Genomic DNA, 19,384 nt, shown 5'->3' with positions numbered 1-19,384 from the left:
GATTGTTTGTGGTTCCCGGGGTGGGGTGGGGGCTGGGGAAATGGGTGAAGACGGTCCAGATTTGGACTTCTAGTTACAAGGCAAACTAGCCCAGAGGACGTCGCGCTCAGCCATGTGGTTCACTTGAAAGTTGGTAAGAGCAGAGCCTTCAAGTTCTCATCACAAGGGGAAAAGAGTTTGTTTGTTGGTTTGTTTTTTAAAGAAAATCTTCAGGATAAATTGTTCACATTTGAAGAAAGATCACTTATTTGGCTGTGCTGGGTCTGAGTTGCAGCACGCGGGTTCTTTGATCTTCCTTGCGACACCAAGATCCTTTTTAGTTGCAGCACATGGGATCTAGTTCCCCGACCAGGGACCAAACCCCATCCCCCTGCACTGGGAACGCAGAGTCTCAGCCACTGGGCCACCAGGGAAGTCCTAGGGAAGAAACTGCACAGCCGTATGAGGTGATGGACATTAACTAAACTCATCGTTTCACAAAATAATATCCAAGTCAAGTCAGCAGGCTGCACACCTTCAGCTTAGTGCTGTGTGTTGAGTGTATCTCGGGAAACCCGGAAGGGGGGAATATCTCTTATTTTTTCAAAAGAAGCTCTGATTGGACTTTTGCTCTTAGGCCGTCGGGATGTGCAGCGTGTCCTGCGCTTGGCGCCTTAACATGATTTCCTCTTCTGGCAGGTGGCGATCATCGCCGGCAACTTTGAGCTAGCCGAGTACATCAAGAACCACAAGGAGACCGACGTTGGTGAGTAGGCTGGCTGGCTGCCAGTGAACCGCGCAGGGGCCCCGGTTGGTCACCTCGCCGGATTAGTTCGGAGTCTGCTTTTAGCCAAACTTAACGGGAACAGAGTCCGAGCATCTTCTCCACCTCTGTTGCTGCATCTTCTTGACGCGTGGCAGGGTCGGGGCCCGGAACCCCTTAAATGTCAGGCGAGGGCGCCGGCGATGGCCGCAGGGCCTTGACGTCCAACCGGAGAACCAGATTACCTTGCGACCGATTGAGATGGGTTTGCGGGAGGATTCTGTAACACACACGATTCCATTTAAAGTCGGAGATGGCAATGAAAAAGGGGCAGAAAGAGCCAGGGGCGTCCCGCTCCCCCTCCTGCCTCTGCGTCCCTGGCTCTGCCTACTGATGACTGCTCCCCTTTTCAGTACCCCTCGTGCCAACCAGGAGGACTGTCCCTGCGGCTCCTCCCCTGTCCCATCGCCCTGCCGGCGGCTGGGCCCAGTCTTGCATCTTGGAAGAGCCCTCTGGCCTGTTCCCTCCAGCCCCGGGCTTACACCGGACGTGCAGCGGGGAGCAGGCCCACTGGACCAGCAGCGGTGAGATTTCCGGATGCCGCCATCCCATCCAGGGGGTGGGCAGCGAGCCTCCAGGGCGCCTGGAGAAGTCGCTGGGTGGCCTCTGTGTCTTGTTGCCTGGATCGCTCCCCCCGTACTGGGGGCTGAGGGGTGAGCGATCCCACGCGCCTGGCTGTCTGGTCTTTTCCGTGTCGAATGTCTGCGGGCGCCCAGCTGCCTCGAGAATCACACAAGGATGCGGAGCCCAGTGTCTCGCTTGCCTCATCCGGTCCCCTGTGCCGAGCATCGGGGCCTCCTGCGCCCAATGTTGATGCGAGTCTTCCCGCGAGCCGGGGCCAGACCTCCTAATTGCTCTGAGATCCGGGCATCCTGCAGGGCTGCGTCAGTGTCTCCCTAAGCACACTATGCAGATGGATGAGTTCATGTCTGCAAAGCACTCTAGAAGACGAACTGAGCCCTCCCAACTCTTCTCCTCCCACCACCCGCTGATACGAGAGAGCGGTACAAAAATACCGGTTGCCGTGAAGGGAATTGGGACTCTTGTCGAGCAGGCAGATTGCCAGGAGGAGATGTGCAGGCCCGGCCCAGGACCCCAGGGTGGTCAGTGGTCCCGGGGATCCAGGATCTCTGAGTTCCTGTGATGGTGACACCCTTGGGGCCACCATCCTGATCTCCCCTGAGCCAGGGGAGGCGTGAAGGGGCCTCCTTTCCCCGGCTGGCTGTCGGGAGGGAGACAGGAGAAACTAGAGACTCTGCCTGCCGACCCCCAGCCCGGCCTTACACATTCACTCCCCTCCTTGCCCCAGCCACAAACTCAAAAAGTTCCGATTTTAAAACCCAGATCGAGGAGGTTTCTGGCTTGTCTCTCCCGTTCCTTATCTGGGATGTAAACACCTCTCTACAAACATATTTTCTTACTATAAGAAGAATACCTGTTTGTTGGGTGAACACATGTTAATTACCACTCACCCACTCCATTCAATGATTTCTTTAAACTGTGAGGGCTTGCCCTGTCAAGAGATGGACGGTCACGGCAGGCGTGTGTGACGTCCGTGGCTCCGGCTGCGGGGAGTGAGGTTGGAGGCTTCCTGCTGCACCTGTGTGGACACACCGGGGCTGCAGGAGAATGTGGGGTGGTGTTTACCATCAGCCCATGCTCTCTGGTACCTGCGCCGGGGCCTTTCCCCGGAGTGTCCTAAAGGGAAATGTTAGTACAGGAAATCTGTGCTCCCACGCCGGGGCCTTTCAGTATCTCCAAGGGAGGGGGGCGCGGAAAAAGCCTTCTTCTTTCCTCTGCGTCGTCTGACTCAGCATCTCTGACTGGGAACCAGCAAACTGTGCCGCTTAAGAGGGTTCTGTCGAAGGCCTCGCAGAGAGGCTGCAGGTCCTTCACGGGCACAGACGTCACTCGGGGCGTTCGTTCTTGGCCTCGCAGTAAATCCATGCTGAGGTCTCAGTTCAGCATCCCGTGAACTGAACCTCTAGGTTTGCACTCGTTTGCCCTGTGCCCCGTGGCCACCCAGCTTTCCACCTGCCCTTGTTACCAGGGGTGCCGGATGCTGGGTGTGTGGCGGGGAGGGTCTGGCCCTGTCCTGTGCCCTGAGCGGGTCTCGCTAAGTCCTCTGCAGGGATCTGTAGCCCCTGCCTCGGAGAGCCGTCCTGTTTCTGGGTGGATGAATAACGCCAGGCAGACATCCGACCCTTGCCGAGCCTGCACGCCCAGCATCTCACGTTCCGTCGCTCCTCCAAGGATGTGTCGCTATCTGTGTGACCAAGGGCAGACTTGATGTAGGATACATGGCGTTTGGGTCGGGTTTGCCCAGAAGCAGACCTTGGGGCAAGGAAGTGAGGGGTGGTTTGCCATGGAGGGGGTGCTAGATATCAGCAGCCGGAGCACAGAGTCAGTCTGGGCAGACAGGAGGCCAACCCGGGGCCTTAGTGAGCAGGTGCTGCAGGCAGCTGAGGCCGGGTGTTGTCGGGACCCCAGGGGGTCGTCTTGTCTCACCCTAGGGTGAGGCGACCTGTGTGTCGCCTCAAGTTTCTGTTTGTTCAGGCTTGCTCCCGCCAGGGAGGACCCTCCTCTGGGCGGTGCAGTGTCTGTGGGGTCACGCCGAGCGCCAGGGGGCGTGGGCAGGGTCCAGGGGCATCTCCTAGGCAGGACGCCCCAGAACCACGTCCCAGAGTGATGGGCTGAGCCAGGCTTTGAAGCCAGGCCCATCTGACTCTGGGGGGCTCTAGGCTCTTCAGCTCCAGGCTCCCCATCTCCCTGTGCACCCAGAGAAACGGGGCCACACTCAAAAGCTTCAGGCAGCAGCGCAGGCTGGGGCAGGGAGCTCAGGGGTCTTCACACAGGCTGCTGTTGGAACCAGGGCTGGACAAGTGGGTGGAGGGAAGGAGAGCGGGGAAGAGGGTTCTTGGGTCCAGACCACTGACAGCAGCATCACCCTGCAGGAAGCTCTCTGCTCGCTTGGTCCCGGTTCAGGGCTCTGTGGTCACCAGAGCGGAGTATCTGCCTGCTGAACTCTGCTTCCCAGATGGGCTGAGAGGGCAGGGGTGGGCGGAGGAGGAGGACACTTGGGAGACGGCTTGAGGCTGGGCCTGGGGGCTGCAGAGGGGTCGTCAGAATCAGTAGGATTAGGACTAGGGTATAGACACTGCAGGGGCTTCCAGGTGGCTCAGCGGTAAGGAACCCACCTGCCAACACAGGAGACTCGGGTTCAGCCCCTGGGTCGGGATCCCTTGGAGAAGGGCCTGGCAACCCACTCCAGTATTCTTGCCTAGGAAATTCCATGGACAGAGGAGCCTGGCGGGCTACAGTTCATGAGGTTGCAAAAGAGCTGGACACAACTGAGTGACTAAGCACGCGTGCACACACACACACAGGATCTAGGGCTGCCATCAGCCCACCGGAGGTCACTCGCGATGCTGTCTGGCCGTCCCTCCGGACTGTTCCCTGCCTGACACAGGATCCAGGGCTGCCATCAGCCCACCGGAGGTCACTTGCGGTGCTGTCTGGCCGTCCCTCTGGACTGTTCCCTGCCTGGTGCACAGCTGCTGTTTAATCGGTCAGTCGTGCCCGACTCTTTGTGACCCCGTGGACTGTAGCCTGCCAGGCTCCTCTGTCCTTGGGACTTCTCAGGCAAGAATACTAATGTGGCTTGCCATTTCCTCCTCCTGGGGATCTTCCCGATCCAGCCATGGAAACTGTGTGTCCTGCAAGCCTCCTGCATCGCAGGCCAATTCTTCAGCACTGAGCCGCCAGGGAAGCCTGGTGCACAGTGGGGCCTTGGTAAATGTCAGCTGAGTGAGTGCCCTCCCTCTGCCAGTGTGCCCGCTCCACCTTCAACCCCGCTCTCTCTTCTCAATGTAAAATCCTGGCCTCGCGGCACCTGGAGTTGGAGTCGAGGAGCCGAGTCCCGTGGGCATGTCCGTGCTGGGTTGGGTGCGTTTGCCAGAGTGTAATTAATGCCCTGATCCCCCCGAGTGTGGTCTGAGTGAGGAACACGGGGCAAGTGGGTCGTGTGGGGGCCGTGTTTCCACCCACAGCAGGTCACTCTGGGGCCGTGTGACATTGGGGGTCTCCGGTGGGTTGTGTGTGAAGGTCTGTGGCTACGTGGCTTTCCCATTCCAGCTTCTGTGAGGGTCTGGGCTCCGGGACCCCACCTCCTCCGTGACCTGTGGGGGTGCTGTCTGTCTGTCTCCGTCGGGGTGACCTTTTGTCTGCCCCAGACTCTCGGGTGGTGGGCGTCTGGTATGATTGCGTGGGGAGCTCCAGGGGCCATTTGCCACAGCCTTGGAAATCACGGTAGGGGTGCTGGGGAGGGGTGGGCGGGGGCCTCCTTTCTACTTTATGATCTTCAGCAAATTTTGACTTCTGAGCTACACCGTGGTGTAGAAGGGTACAGGAGAGTGGGGTCTCAGGTCCTGCATCTGACGCTTTGGGCTCTTTACTCTGCCAGAATGAGCCCATGGTGCTTGCTGCCAGGGTTTTCAGACATTTAGTGGGGCTCAGCAGGGGCTGGGGCAGTGTTTCGGGGGACCCAGCTCCACGAGTCAGGATCCTGAACTCAGAAGAGATGACGGTAAGACTCAGCGTTGCCTCTGTGGTGTTGGGTTGCGTTTTTGAAGATAAAACATGGTGGAAGGATCCCCGGATTCCAAGTTGGGCATGGGGTTGATTTTGACTCTTCAGAATGAGTCATTACAGTGTTGCTGACTTTCTGCCTGTAGCCCAATGAGATGCCTTCCTGAAAAAGTCCCTTGAACAGCTCAAGTGTTCCCCCCACCTCAAGCCACGGAGCCTCTGTTTTCTAGACACAAAAGTGCCCCGCCGAGAAATCAGGGTCCTTCAGAGGCTCTGATGTGGCGCTGGGGGGAGGACATTAAACCTGTTGGGTCGCAGCGAGCTGATGAATGGGCCTCCGAGGTCTGCGGGATCCGGAAGTGGATCGGGCTCGCCGAGTGGCTGCCACCCTATCCCTTTAAAAGAGAGATTGCCTCTTGTCGTGAAGCGTTCTGTTCACAGCCCGGCCAGCGTGCAGGTTGCTGCTCACCGGTGCTGTGCTTCCATTTTTTTCTTTTTTTTTTTTTTTTTAAAAAAAACCCAACTCCCTCCCTCTTTTAAAAAATTAATTGTGACCTCCATTGGGTGGTTTTATTTGCCCACTCGGAGAAAGTGATGGTTTAAAAGCGACCGTGAATACCAAAGTTAATCCTGCGTGTTGTGATCCACAGCTGAGCTGCGGCTGAGTCCATGAGCCCAGCAGGTCTTAAAAGCTTTTGCCATCGAGCGTTTGCGATGGCTCCTGTAGGATGGAGGTCCCCAAAAGCAAGGCTGTCGGGGAGCTGGGGAGCTCGAGTCCGAAATAGTCATGCAAAGATTAAGCGTGTTGCAAGCTGATAAGCTTTGGACTGAGATAACCTATTTTTTTTTTTAACCACCTTTGTTATTTTTTTTTTGCCTGGCTCTATGGGGACATGCACGGTCAGAAGGACTAAATGCCATGGGTTGTTCTTCTTCAGCGGAACAAGGTTTGTTTTCCTATATCTTGTCCTTCCGCAGCTACGGGGGAGAGAAGTGAGAGGTTCTGGTTTTTTTTTAAATGAAGCCCATTGAGCTGATGTGTGAGTTTGGGTGTCTGATGAGCCGCCCGAGGATCGCTTGGATACTGTTGCTAGGTTTCGAGACCGAGTGTCTATGTAATTACGCTTTAGATATGTATAGACGATGAAGAGAGGGTGGTGTTTTCAAACAGATTTGTTAATGTATTATTTTGGGTGTGTGTGTGTGTCTGTGTGTTTATGTATGAGAATGTAAAATCCAGGCTGATACGGAGCCATGATGCTTTGAAGGAAAAAAAAAAAAAAATACCTGTTTGGTAGCTGTCACCTGCTGTGAAATAAAATAGATCCAATTTGAAAGAAGCAGTCAGGTTTCCAGGCATTCGGACTGTAAAATGTGCCACTTACCATGAGATGTAGACAATGGTATTAAGTAAACACAGCATCCTTTGTTGCACGGAGAGCCAGCAGGTCCTGGGGAAACCCAGCGTTCTAACCTGCTTCATCTCATCACACCGGCTCATTTGGGGTCAGCACTGCTGTGTGTCCCCCCTCCTGAGAGCAAGGAGTGAGGCTTCCCCAGGCTGGTCTGTTCCCCGGGACAGTGCAGCCATCACAGCTGCAGCCCACATTCCCAGAGAATATTTTCAAAGCACGTTGCCTAGGGGAGGAGGTGTGATGGAGCCCCAGCAGACGCGGCCGCTGAGCGGATGTGAGCAGCCCGCCGTCAGCTGTCACGGCTCATGCTGCTCCGAGTCGCCTCCCTCTCGGGGCCGGCGAGCTGTGGCATGTGCGCTGGCCGCCCGTGCTGGCTCCCCATCCACCCATGGGCGCGTGGCTCCCTGCGTGCCGAGTCCTGTCCGCCGGGGTCTCTGCCGTCCTCCTCCTCCGGGCTGCGGTCATGTGCCCGCTGCTGCGGCTCCCCTCCCCCACGCTTACCATCAGGTATATGAGTTTATCCCCAAATCCTGGGAGGTAGCTGCTGTCCGCTCGTGACCCTGCGCGCCGGTCGCTCTTGTGTTCCGTCGGGATGGGGTTTTCACGGGTGGCCGACGGCTGGTGAGCGTCCACTCGGGATGCACGGTGGCCTCGGTCTGTCCCAGACGCTGTGTTCACTGGCTTTCTGGGGACGCTTGTCTGTCCCGAGAGGGCGCAGCCGTGGCCATATGGCCTTGACCTCCTGTGCCCAGGGTGCATATAGATGTCACACACTGCTGGTGTCATGCCCCCGAGGCTCCCCTGGGCCTCCCAGGCACCCCTTCCCTTGCACTCAGCCTGGGAACACTTCTGGAGGCAGGCCCAGCCTGGGGACGTGTCCCCCAGAGCGGTGTCCCCCATGCAGGGGACAAGAGCGGCTGCTGGAGCGCCTGTCCCACCAGAGGTGCCTGGAGGAGCCACCAGCGGCCCGCACGCATCTACTGCTTCTCGCCATCTGCGTTGAACAGGTCTCCAACCTGAGTGTTTTCGGGCTCTCTGCTTCCCAGTCCCGAGCCGTGTGGGCCCCTGGGGAAGACCCCTCCCCTGCTCTGTCCCACGAGGAAAAATGGCAGTTCCCCCAGTCCCCCTGTCTTCCACAGCCTTAACCGCACAGTCTCTGCGAGACTCCGTTCAAGGTGAGCCCGGCCCTGGGCCCTGGCTCCCGAGCCCCCGAGGCCCCAGGGCCTTTGACAGCCTTCACGGTGCAGCCCCACCCTCACGGTCCTTCATTGAGATTCACAGACCAGATAACCTCACGCGCACGGGATTTTTTAAGATCAGCACAGCATCCTGACTGTCCCGGAACAAGAAGCGGAGAGGGACGGCCGAGTAGTGACCTGAGTGTCTCTGAGAGCGTCCCACGCGGGAGGGTCCAGTGTGGGCGTGGGGCCGGCCCCCTCTGAGCGCACTTGCCCTCAAACCCCAGAGCGCCCCCATCCCACCCTGGGCAGCTGGGACTCGCCCAGGGCGGGCCCTGCCAGCCCCTGCGGTTTCCTGGCGTCGTGTGCTCCACTTAGCAAAGTTCTAAACCAAGCACCACACACGCTCTCTCACTTACACGGCGTTTGCGTTTTGGGAAACATTCAGCAGATACCTGTGTGGAAGGATCTGTGTCTGTGAGTTGGGATGGGGGTACGGTTTATGCTCTGCGTCTACATGAATGTCTGGTCATCATTCATAATTCATCCAGCTGTCCTGTGACAGCTAGACATTTAAGGAGTCTGGCCCTTGCCCACCCCCTTGACAAGTAAACCCCCCACCCCTCAACTAAGGACACGGCCCCCAAGGCCGCCCTCCGGGGTGGACGCCAGCCCGTGTGGGAACCACAGCTGCGGTGTTGAGGGGGTTCAGCACAGGTGGGGGCAGCGCCTGACCACAGGCCGCCTCGCCCTGCCTTCCCACTGCCGGGCTGCTCTCCACCCTAAGTGCCCGTGACCACCCCTCCGCCCCCTGGGTCTGGTCCTCCGCCCCACATCCCCTCTGCACGCCTGGGATGGCTGTTCTCCAGCCAGGGGTTCCCTAACCCGAGGGCCACCTCTGACCCTGTGACCTAGAGTCCCCATCCAGGGCCCTCTGCCCTTCACAGGGACGCCGGGATGCAGGGAGTGGACAGGGTGAGCACAGACGCCCTTCCCGAGGGCAAGGTGTGTGGTGGCTGGACACGGATGGTGGCGAGTCCGTGCTCGCCCACCTCCCGCCTCCTGGGACCCTTCGCCATTTTCTGATCTGCCCTGGGGCCCAGCCCAGCCCCGCCAGGCCCATCCTCTCCTTCTTCTGCGGCTCTGTCCTGGACGCGGGTCCCAGAGAGGAGGAGGTGTGTTTGGGGCCCAGGCTGAGTCTCTCCCCTGCTTCCTGCTGCCCCGCCCGCTCCCCGCCCGCTCCCCGCCCCTGGTGCTCTGGGCCTTTCTCCCCACACATCATTCTTCTCCAGCCACGACTGCCCTCCTGGTAGACGCCCCGGCCCAGGCTCCGGGCAGGGTCGGGCCCAGGACTTTGTGTACCAGCTGGGGGACTGGACTTTTGGTGGCTAGTTCTCTTAAAGATGGAGAAGGTCTGGGCCTGCGGGAGGGAATAGGGAGGGGCTGGGGTCAGCATTAAGGGGGCCATGGAATCCCAATGGGCTGTAGAGTCGGGACGGCTTCCCGCAGGAGGAGGCCGCAGGCTGCTTTGATCTGAACAGCAGGAGCAGTGCTGTTTCACTGCCCTTTCGCGCCTGGATTGCACTCAGTGCTTTTGTGCGATCCCTGCCAGGGAGGTGGCACCGTCCCCATTTTACAGGTGAGGAGAGTGAGGCTTCAGGCGCAGACGTGAGTTCCATGTCCGGGTCACGGGGAGCTGGGGTTTGGACTGGGCCATTCTTTCCCCGCCACGACGCTGCCCTCCAGCCTTTTCGCATCTCTCTCCTCGCCCCTTCAGTTCCTGGACTCTCCCCCGGCCGCCGCATTGCAGTGCCCCTGCGGTCCTGCCTCCTGGGGGGTCGGCAGGTGGATCCCCAAAGCTGGGCACAGAGGCGCTCTTCCCTGAGGACCAGCTGCCCCTTCCGGGGGGCCCCAGGGGCACCATGCCCCCTGGCCCCGGCCCGTGCTCTTGGTTGACTTCACCGGCGTGTCTGGGCTCTGCCGGCCGAGCCCGTGCTCCTCGACACACTGCAGCGCAGTTAGTTGCCCTGGCCCCTGTTGTCCTGTCTCCTGATGACACCAGGTCGCCAGGTCCCATCACAGAGCCTGCTGGTAGCCATGGAGCCTTCCAAGGAGAGCATCCTCACACCCCGGCCACTTCCAGGCTGGTGTCTGAGCCATTTTTACCAGGAAAGCCGGTTTCCCGGCTGCTCCAAGATGCACTGAATGAGTGGCCTTACCCTGGGCTCACCAGCCCCCCACCTCCCCATCCCTGGGGCTCCCCGCCTCTTCCCAGGGAAGCAGCCCCTTCTCCTCCTCTCCCCCTCCCCCACCTCCTCCAGGCCGGCTGACCTGTCCCCCAACCCCAATCTCAGGGTGTCCCTCTGGGGTTGGTTTTCAGAGCCCCCATTGGCCCTGGTGAGTTAAGCGTGTCTGTGTCATGGACGAAGGGACCAGTACATTGGAAGGAGACCAGGTTCTGGGAGTCCCTGCCCACCCTCGATCCCCACGTCCGGAGAGAAAGTCTGGCAGGGCCTCCTGGGAGGAGGAGAGGCCAGGCTCCTGGGAGAGGCGCCCCCGTCTTAAGATTTGTGCACACCCCTCCCCGTCTTCATGGTGAGACCTTAGAAGGTCGTGTTTGGGGAAGTAATTGTCCCCTGAGGGGTGACAGCTGGTGACCCCAGGGAAGCCTGGACTTCCATGTGAAGGAGTCTGTGTAAACGCCTCCGGAACCCAGGCCGCCCCGGGAAGTCATGGGCCCAGCCTGAGTAGGGGGATGGGAAGCCCCCTTCCCCACAGGAAGCAGAGGGACCCCACCAGGTGGCCCCACCTTCTGGGGATGGGAACCTGCAATTCTGGGTAACAGGGCTCTCAGGAGGCTGCTCAGTCCTCAGCCCTGGATACTGAGTCATTTCACCCCGCCTGGGGCACCCCCGTGGGGTGGACGGACCAGCCAGACCAGGGCCCTCAAGCTGCCCCGGGCCCACACCCCCAGGCGCCTTCCCTTCCAGGCCCTTCCACGCAGATCAGACGGCAGCTGCCCGTGCACCCGCCACCCTCTGTCCAAGCTGCGAGCTTTCCCGCAGCACCCAGCCACCACCACGGGTCGCCTCCACCTTCCCTGTGGGTCTTCCAGCAGGTGCCCCCCACCTTCTCCTTCAGCATTCAGTGAGTGTCCAACTCTTTGCCACCCCATGGACTGTAGCCACCCAGGCTCCTCTGTCCGTGGAATTCTCCAGACAAGAATACTGGAGTGGGTTGCCATTCCCTTCTCCAGGGCATCTTCCCGACCCAGGGATCGAACTTGGTTCTCTTGCATTGCACATGGATTCTTAAATGTCTCCAACCACCTCGAAAGCCCATTCAGAGTAGAAGCTTGTTTCCAGAAGTCGGGGTACATGGACCCCTGGATTGGATGGGGAACCCCCGTCCGCAGCTCCTGGGACCTGACTTGTCCCCACAGAGCTGCCAGGCACCCAGTTGCTGAATGACAACAGAGCAGGTGGAAGCAGGCAGGCGTGCGGCGGGTGGCAGCTTCCCAGACGCCTGGCGAGCCTCAAGCCCTGGAGCCTCCCTCTGCCACCACGGCGAGAGTGCGGGGTCCCATTGGGGCTCTGCTCCGCCCTGTCCTCCCACCTACGTCCTTTCATTGTGGGCTCCCTGACTCACCAAGTCTGGGAGGGACGACAGGACCCCAGACAAGGCCCGAGTCGGGCCAGTGTCCTGATGCCCGCAGAGGGGGTCCCCACCCCCGTGTCCTGCTTTTAAGGACCCATCCATTCTCAGCGAGCCTGGCAGAGCCCCAGGCGGCCTTTAGGGAAATATGCGCAGCCTGAAATCTTTGGACTTCATTGCATAGAACCACCTGGAGCATGTCCATCTCAACTATGTCGGCAAGTAGGCGCGGGAAGTTTCCTTGTCATGAAGGTGTGAGGGCGGCTGTGTAGGGGGACCAGAAAAAAGCATCAGGCCAAGTGCCAGAGGGACGTGGGTTCTATCTGGACTCGTCCCCGAGATCCTGGGGGAGCCCCAAGCGTCTCTGCCATCTCAGCAGCCCCTGCAGACGTGAGCGCTATCTCCACTCTGCACCACGGCTGTGCCCGGGACTCATGACTAGGCCTGGATTCAAATAGATAGAACCAAGCATCTTTTCTTGAAGTTCCTCGGGGCTTTGCAAGCATTTGAGCCTCATACGCGGGCGGAGGGTTTGGAAGACTATGTGGGGTGGAATTCAACTGAATGCAGAGAAGGTTTCTATTCTGGGTTTAATGAGCCTGAGTGGAAAGGCGCTAAGGTGGTTTTTGAGAAGGAAGAAGCCGTCCATGTGGGCACAGAAGACGTGTCGATTTTAGCCAAGCTAGAAGGGACACGTTGAGGAGCTGAGGGAGCAGCAGGTGGGCAAAGATGAGGCCGAAGAAGAGAAAAGTCATCCCGTCTTGGCTTGTGGGTGATGATGTCCTCAGTCATCCAGGTCTAGGCACAAAACAGACTCCAATTTGCACTCATCTCCGGGGCTATCAGGCTGCGCTGACCAAGGAGGCCACCCAGGTGGAGGTGTTTCCAGGAAAAGGACCATAAGTAGCCCCAGAAAGTGTCTTCTAGGGAGGCCCACAGGGGTCTGGAAAGGGAAGGCAGGACAGATACTGTGGCCTGGGGAGTGGCGGGGGCAGGATGTGGCTGGACCCAGGCTGGGGGCAGGGCCAGCCCTTGTCTTAAACTGTGGTACCTTCATTCATCACTGGCCAGTGGCCAGTCCTAGGTTCTGTGGTCATCCTGCGGCCAGCGGGGTTGGGGAAGGATGCTACGCCAGAGAAAGGCAGCAGACATGTGGTGCTGGGCACAGTGGGTGGTTCCTGGAGAAATTTGGTTCCAGATCGCTCAATTGCTTGTCAACTGGGGTGAGCTCAGGGTCCAGCCCAGGTCTCCCCACTCTACCCCTCGTCCATCATGGGCCCAGCTTTCTTATAGATGTTTTCCACCAAGTGGAAGACAAATTCGACATGGATGTGCTTCAGAAGGGGAAAGAAGTGCTCAGAACACTGTGCTTTCCTCCTTTTGTTGCGAATTTAGGGCTTCCCGTGTGGCTTAGTGGTAAAGAATCCACCTGCCATTGCAGGAAATGCAAGAGACTTGGGTTCGATCCCTGAGTCGGAAAGATCTCCTGGAGGAGGAAATGGCATGGAGAACCCCATGAATCCCTGGTCACACATGTTTCTCCCACCAGAGGAGCCTGGTGGGCTGCAGTCCATGGGGTCACAAGGAGTTGGACATGACCTAGAGATTGAGCATGCATGTTACAACTTTATCAAGATCCTTCTCAGTGCCCAGAGCAGATGATGAAATAGCGATGCGGAAGGGCTGATAGGATTGTGTGGCCAAGGGCTTGGGGTGGGGGTGGGGAGCATGCGATAGTCTTTGCTCATTTCTCGTGGAGCCGTGCTGAGATTCCAATTGCTGGCATCTGTGCCCCTCTGCCAGGTGGACAGATCCTAGACAGCACCAAAGCCGGTGTGAAGGACTGTTGAGTCCTTCTGGAACTCTCCAACGCCTGGGGGTAAGGGTCTTTGTCGGGTTCGGATGGACCAGGCTAAGCAGCGGTCAGAGCTTTGGGGCGGCCAGGCCCGTGGCCCGGGGAGTGGAAGTCTTGCCTCTAAACGCTTGCTCAGCTGAGCTGCTCCAGTAGAACTGCACCACCGTCGCTCAGAGCTGGGGACGCCTGTGGGTGGCAGCAAGGTCATGAGTGCCTTCTCCCTGCAAGGCCTGGGACAGAGTGGGCACCCGATAAACGTCGGGAGAGGTGTGTAGACATGTATTTTCTTCATTCTATCACAAGCAGGCCTTGTGCTGAAGCCCCGCCTCCCAGCCCCCCTCCCCAGACCCTTCTGGTCACACGTGTTTCTGTCATGGACCATCCGGTGCCGGGGAGGATGGTGTGTCCATCAGGCTGGCCACAGGTTGCGGATGCTGGGAACAAACCCAACTGTTGACCCACCCGTTAGTGTCCTGATCCTGTGAGGCGTTCGTGGACCACAGCAAAGTTTTATGTGAACTGGCAAAAAGTTGGGGAAAACGATGAGAGCGAGGGGTGATGGTGGCTCCGTGGGCACTGCCCTCTGTTTGGGTCCTGGCAGTGATGCTGAAGAAGGTGCTCAGCATCTCTCGTGAAATAGCCTTGGATGTCTGCAGCATCTCCCACCTGCCCCGAGCCATTGGCTGAAGGGTCAGGGATCCTGCCCACTTCCGGCCTGAAATCTTTGCCATTTCCATTGTCTTACTTCACTCATTCTGTGTCTGGTGCAGCTGCATCCATTTGTCTCGTGAGCACACACCGCTCCTGGGGGGCTTTGTGAGTGTCGGCCGCTGGAAGACTTCCCTCTTCCGGCTGCTCAGGGGCCTTGCTGCAGAGCGTGAACACCGGCGAAGCCAATCCGATCAGATGCACGTGAAGGTAGAGCTCACGGCTCGGTGTCTCAGAATAGCCCCTGAGCTCTGGGATGCTACAGTCGTCATGGCAACGGCTCTTTGTTTGGGGAACCACGAGCTATTGGCCTCTGAATAGCATGGATCCAGGCTGCGGGTTTTGCCTTCCTTGGGGGCCGAGGCACCAAATGGACTTGGGGGACTGTCTGCCGCCTCCCCTTTCTGGAAGTGTCTGTGAGGGTCTTCAGTCTTTCTGATGTTTGGGGCTGAGTGGAGGATGGTGAGTGCGGTGAATGACCGTGAGAAGGGATGAACAGCAGAGGTGTGCTCGGCCTGCCCCAAGGAGACGGGTTCTTTGGGGATATCGTGGGTTCCCTTCCTGAGCCAAGAGATTCCCACACTTTGCCGGCTCGAGTGTGGCCCCAGATTTCAACACCAGGCAGAGGAGCCCACGCATGACACTTAAGACAGTGGTGGAATGAAAATGGCTACAATTCAGTTTGAACTGGCCCTGCAAGGAGTGAGGAGGAATCAGGTGGTGTCTGGGGCTTGGAGGACGCACGCCGGAGGGTTGGCCCGCACGTGGCCCAGGGGCTGGTCACCCTCCCCGTGGTCCCTGTGCACCAAGACTGTGGCCCTCGGTGTGCCTGCCGGGCCCTTCCTGGAGAGTCCTTGTCCTCCCACCCCGAGCCCTCAGCTCGCTGCCTCTCCCGCTCGTGTTTCCTCTTCACTCACTTGTTTTCCTTCCCTTTCTGCTGTTAACGCTCCTCTGCAAGCTTCAGGGCTGGAGCAGGGACCTCTAGGGTAGGGTGTCTCTGCTCCCACACCCTGCTGTCCATTCCACAGCCCGAGCTCCCTGCTGGCTCGCGGGACAGCCGTCGGAATACGCAGGATCCACACCCTTCATCCGAAAAAGGATCTCAGAAGTGAGAGCTTTGCTCCTGCCTCATCGGCAGTCAAACTTGACCTGAACTGATTTGAGGCTATTTATAGCCTTTATTTACCCTACTTAGGGTGACGGTCCATCCATCCACACCCTGCAGGAGCCCGCCTGTGACTGATGACGGGACTCGGCCCAGACCCACCGGGGTGCCGCGTAATAGACAGCATACGGGCTGCATCGGCATGACAAAGTCAGCAACTGGAAAATACCCACACACGCCCACCCCGCGCTCCTCAGCCACGGTGCCCTGGATCTGTATTTGCTGAATGAACAAGTGTTCTTAACCTCAAAATAACCCGGGTCTACCTTTTAAGGGTCTCAAAGGATCCTTTCAAGACGGTGTTGTCTCTGAGGCTGGGGTCGTCTTTGCTTTAAATATTAAAGGGAGTCTTACGTGGAAATCGCAGAGGCCTTCAGATTCTCTCCGTCAAGGTCGGACAAGGACCTTGCCTCCTTCCCTGTGTACCCGCAGCCCCCTCCTGCCGCATGTGTCTACAGTTTCCCATTAAACCCCAGAGGGGCCCCGGAGGGCTGGGTGTGGCTCCCTCAGCTGGGTTCAGGGTTTCTTCTCTTCCCTTCGGAGACACGGTCATCTTTATTTCTTCAAACGCCTATTTCCTCTTTTCTTGCCTGGCTGGTTCGACAGATGGGTTAGAGGATTGCCAGGGTCTGGGGTCCTCGTGGCCTTGGTACGAGCAGCTTGGCCCACGCAGGCTGCGTCCTCCTTGGTCTGCCCTCTGTCCTCCCCGGCGCCCCGACCCTCTGTGCCTGGGGCTGCAGAGCTGTCCTCTGACCCCTGTGGGACCCACCCACCAGGTAGCCGGGCCCCTCGACCCCAGGCTGCCATCTGTAAGGGGCTGAACTGTGTTTCATGTTAAGGTCCTGATGCCCCATGCCTCAGAATGTGGCCTTCTTTGAAAATCGGGTGTTTACAGAGGTGATTAACTTAGGCTGTTAAGGTGGGCCCTAGCCCGGGAGGACCGATGTCCGTATCATTGTGGAGACAGGCTTGCACACATTCAGAGCGGCTTGTGAAGACGGAGGCCGAGATCGGGGTGATGCCTCTATTGGGTTGTCCAAAAAATTCATTTCAGTTTTTCCATTGGAGGGTATCAAAAACCCAAACGAACTTTTTGGCCAATTCAGTAGGCACCAAAGATCCCCAAAGGTGACCCAGAAGTTTCCAGCAGCAGCAGGGAAGAGATTTCCTGCCCCAACCCCCCACAGCCCCCGAGGGAACCCCCCCTCCCCGCTAACTTCAGACTTCCCACTTCCAGGACTGAGACGATGTGTGTGTTAGTTGCTCAGTTGCATCCGACTCTTTGCGACCCCATGGAGTATAACCCACCAGGCTCCTCTGTCCATGGGATTCTCCAGGCAAGAGTACTGGGGTGGTGGGGGTTTGCCTCTCCCTTCTCCGGGCATCTTCCCCACCCAGGGATGGGACTCGTGTCTGTGGCACTAGCAGGTGGATTCTTTACCACCTGAGCCACCGGGAAGCCCGCTGGGACAATACGTCTGTTGTTTAAGCCCCAGTCTGTGGGGCTTTGTCCCTGCATCCCTAGAAAACAGACGCACCACCTCCCCGGCCAGCAGCCCCTCCTCCTCGCATCGCCGTCTCACTTAGGGCACCGGGAGCAGATACCGTGACCGCCCCAGATTCGCCCTGACAGCTCATCCACTGGACTCCTGTCTGCCTTCCCTCTGAATATCTCCCGAATCTGCCCCCTCGCCTCCCGTTGGTTTGGACCTGTTTTTTTGTCACCGGGACCCTGGCAGCGGCTACTGGTGGTCTCGGCTCTGGTTCCATTCCCCTTTGCCGCCGAGCCCTGCAGCCTGAACGCAGGTCCGGCATTCAGATCCTGCGGTTCCACTTGACCTAAAATCCCCTCCATGGTGCCCCGGGCGTCCTCCTCCTGTCAGGACACCAGTCACGGTGTCAAACTGCATCTCAACTAAATACAGCAGCCAAGACCCAGTTTCCAGATAAGGTCCTGTCACAGGTTCTGGGGGGACACAAATTTGGGGAGGGGGTGACAGCGTCAGACCCAGGACTCAGCGTGCATCACCTGTGGGGGTTTCCTGGAGGAAGGGGCCCAGGGACTTGCAGCAGAGGGATGGGATACAAACCGCTGGAAGTAACAGGCGACCCCCCTGCAGCGGTGGCAGAGCAGCGGGGCCGTGCTGGAGCTCCAAGGGGAGCTCCCATCACTCGGCAGCCCGATGCCCTGCTCACCCCACGTCCAAGACAACGTCTTGGGCGTGATGTGCTCAAGTCACTCAGCAGTCTCTGAGCCCCAGATTCAGGGCGGGCGGCACAGCCGGCACCTTCAGGAGCTCTGTGCCCTGGAGCCTGGCTGGGAGCGGATGCCACGGGCATCCAGGTGGCAGAGGCAGGCTGGGTGGCCCACAGGTCTTCAGGGAGCTTGCTTGGCCCCTCACAGAGCGAGCCTGGTCTAGAAGCATCAGTCCTACCCGCCAGGTGAGACACGTGAAGTTGTGGGTCCCAACAGGCTCGTAACTGCAGGGTGGCACATTCCCTTCGTCGGTGCCTGGGGGCATGGTCCCCGTCCTTCCTGTGAGTCCAGGACTGGCCCAGACCCTGGGGCTCTGTGGTGTACCGTTCAGCTCCAGAGGCCACCCCACAGCTCAGACAACGGGGTTTATCCCTCCCAGTCCTGGAGGCTGCAATCCGGCATCCAGGCGGGGCCGGTCCCTCCTGAGGCCTCCCTCCTGGGCGTGTGGATGGCCGTCTCCTTCCCATGTCCTCCAGGGTCGTCCCTCTGAGTGTGTCTGTGTCCTGACCTCTTTCTATAAGGACCCCAGTCCTGTGGGGTTAACGCCCACCAGTATGACCTCATAATTTACCCTAACCACCCCAGTAAGGGTGTGACACCTCCGAGTAGTCACAGTTGTAGGTGCCAGGGTTAGAGCTTCAACAGATGAATTTCAGGGGGTTCAGCCAGTAACTCACGGTGCCCACCTGGACACGGCCTCTGCCTCTGGGAGCCCCGCCCCCTGTCCCAGGACACTGGCACTTTGGGTGGGAAGCAGGTGGCTGAGTGGAAGAGACCTGCTGAGGATGAGAAGGAGCTCCCCCATATCCAGGACTGTCTGCCTTGGGGCCCGTGGCCTGCAGTGACACCCCAGGCCTGGCACAGGCAGTTCCCAAGAGGTGGTCCTCCTCCTGGATGGGGGGAGCGGACGTTCCCCTCAACCAGGCGTGGACACAGCGCAGCTGGACTCTGGAGCTATGAGCACGGACTCTGGAGCCCGTCTTGTCCGTCTGCATCTCAGCCCTGCCCCTTTGGGCCTGTGTGACTTTGGACAAGTTGCTCACCTTGCCGGTGCTGCGGTTGTCTCCTCTGTGTCTTGGGGATAAACAGCTACCAGCCCCTTGGGTGGCTCGAGTCGTCGGAGCCCTGCCTGGCTTGCAGTGCTGGTGTTGGAGGGACTCGTCGTCGTAGTACAAGCCCCACTTCACAGATGGAGGGACTGAGTCCTGAGAGTTGACACGGCTTGGCTTGACTCCCCCGGAGGGCGTGGGGGGAACCCAGGCTTGTCCGAGAGCAGGTCGCGCAGCTCCGGGATCGGGGCCCGTGTCCGTGAGTCATCCTGACTCTGGGCAGGCGAGCACCCACCTCTCCTGCAGGCTCTTGGCCATGCAGTTGACAGTAAGAGAGGAGCAGTCTTCCTGTCACGCTGGCTGTTTGTGTTTCCATTATGCCATCCAATGCCCGCAGGCTGCTGGATCTGCATGATTAGTGTGGGAGGGTGGAGGTCCAGCTGGCAGTCCCACCCAAGTGCTCACCCAGAGTTGACACGGATGGAGCCAAGTGGTGACAGACATGCCGTCGACGTGGCATCCAGGTGGCGGGGAGGTGGGAAGGAGGGCCAGCCATCGCTGGCACCACTGAAACCCGCCAGCCGCATCCCTGCACGTCCGCCAGGATGTGGTGACGTTTGGTGGCCGTTGGCAAGAATGGGCAGTTAGGAGCCTCGTGCCCGCCTGGTGCTGCCCCGGCCAGAACCGCCCATGCCTCTGGGAACGACTCGGGGG

At 59.0% G+C, this 19,384-nt stretch overlaps 1 protein-coding gene and 1 long non-coding RNA gene across 5 annotated transcripts in view; both read left to right on the top strand.

The window, feature by feature from the left end:
• Window positions 1-19,384, top strand: part of SHANK2 (SH3 and multiple ankyrin repeat domains 2) — a 561,554-nt gene that overhangs the window by 213,102 nt on the left and 329,068 nt on the right. For 2 of the 4 annotated variants that reach the window (XM_015461387.3, XM_005227382.5), the window contains exons 11-12: window positions 679-745; window positions 1,156-1,326. In XM_015461387.3, coding sequence (XP_015316873.1) covers window positions 679-745; window positions 1,156-1,326 — 238 coding nt within the window. The remainder of the gene's footprint in view (window positions 1-678; window positions 746-1,155; window positions 1,327-19,384) is intronic. The other 2 variants (XM_024987497.2, XM_015461388.3) reach the window with 1 other exon arrangement.
• Window positions 12,427-18,743, top strand: LOC132344213 (uncharacterized). The gene is made up of 2 exons (XR_009493380.1): window positions 12,427-14,661; window positions 15,228-18,743. It is a non-coding gene; the product is annotated as an uncharacterized lncRNA (long non-coding RNA).

Source organism: Bos taurus, chromosome 29 (assembly GCF_002263795.3).
Source record: "Bos taurus isolate L1 Dominette 01449 registration number 42190680 breed Hereford chromosome 29, ARS-UCD2.0, whole genome shotgun sequence".
Taxonomy (NCBI): Eukaryota; Metazoa; Chordata; class Mammalia; order Artiodactyla; family Bovidae; genus Bos; species Bos taurus.
Note: the sequence above shows the minus strand (reverse complement) of the source record. Positions and strands in the feature narration are given on the sequence as shown.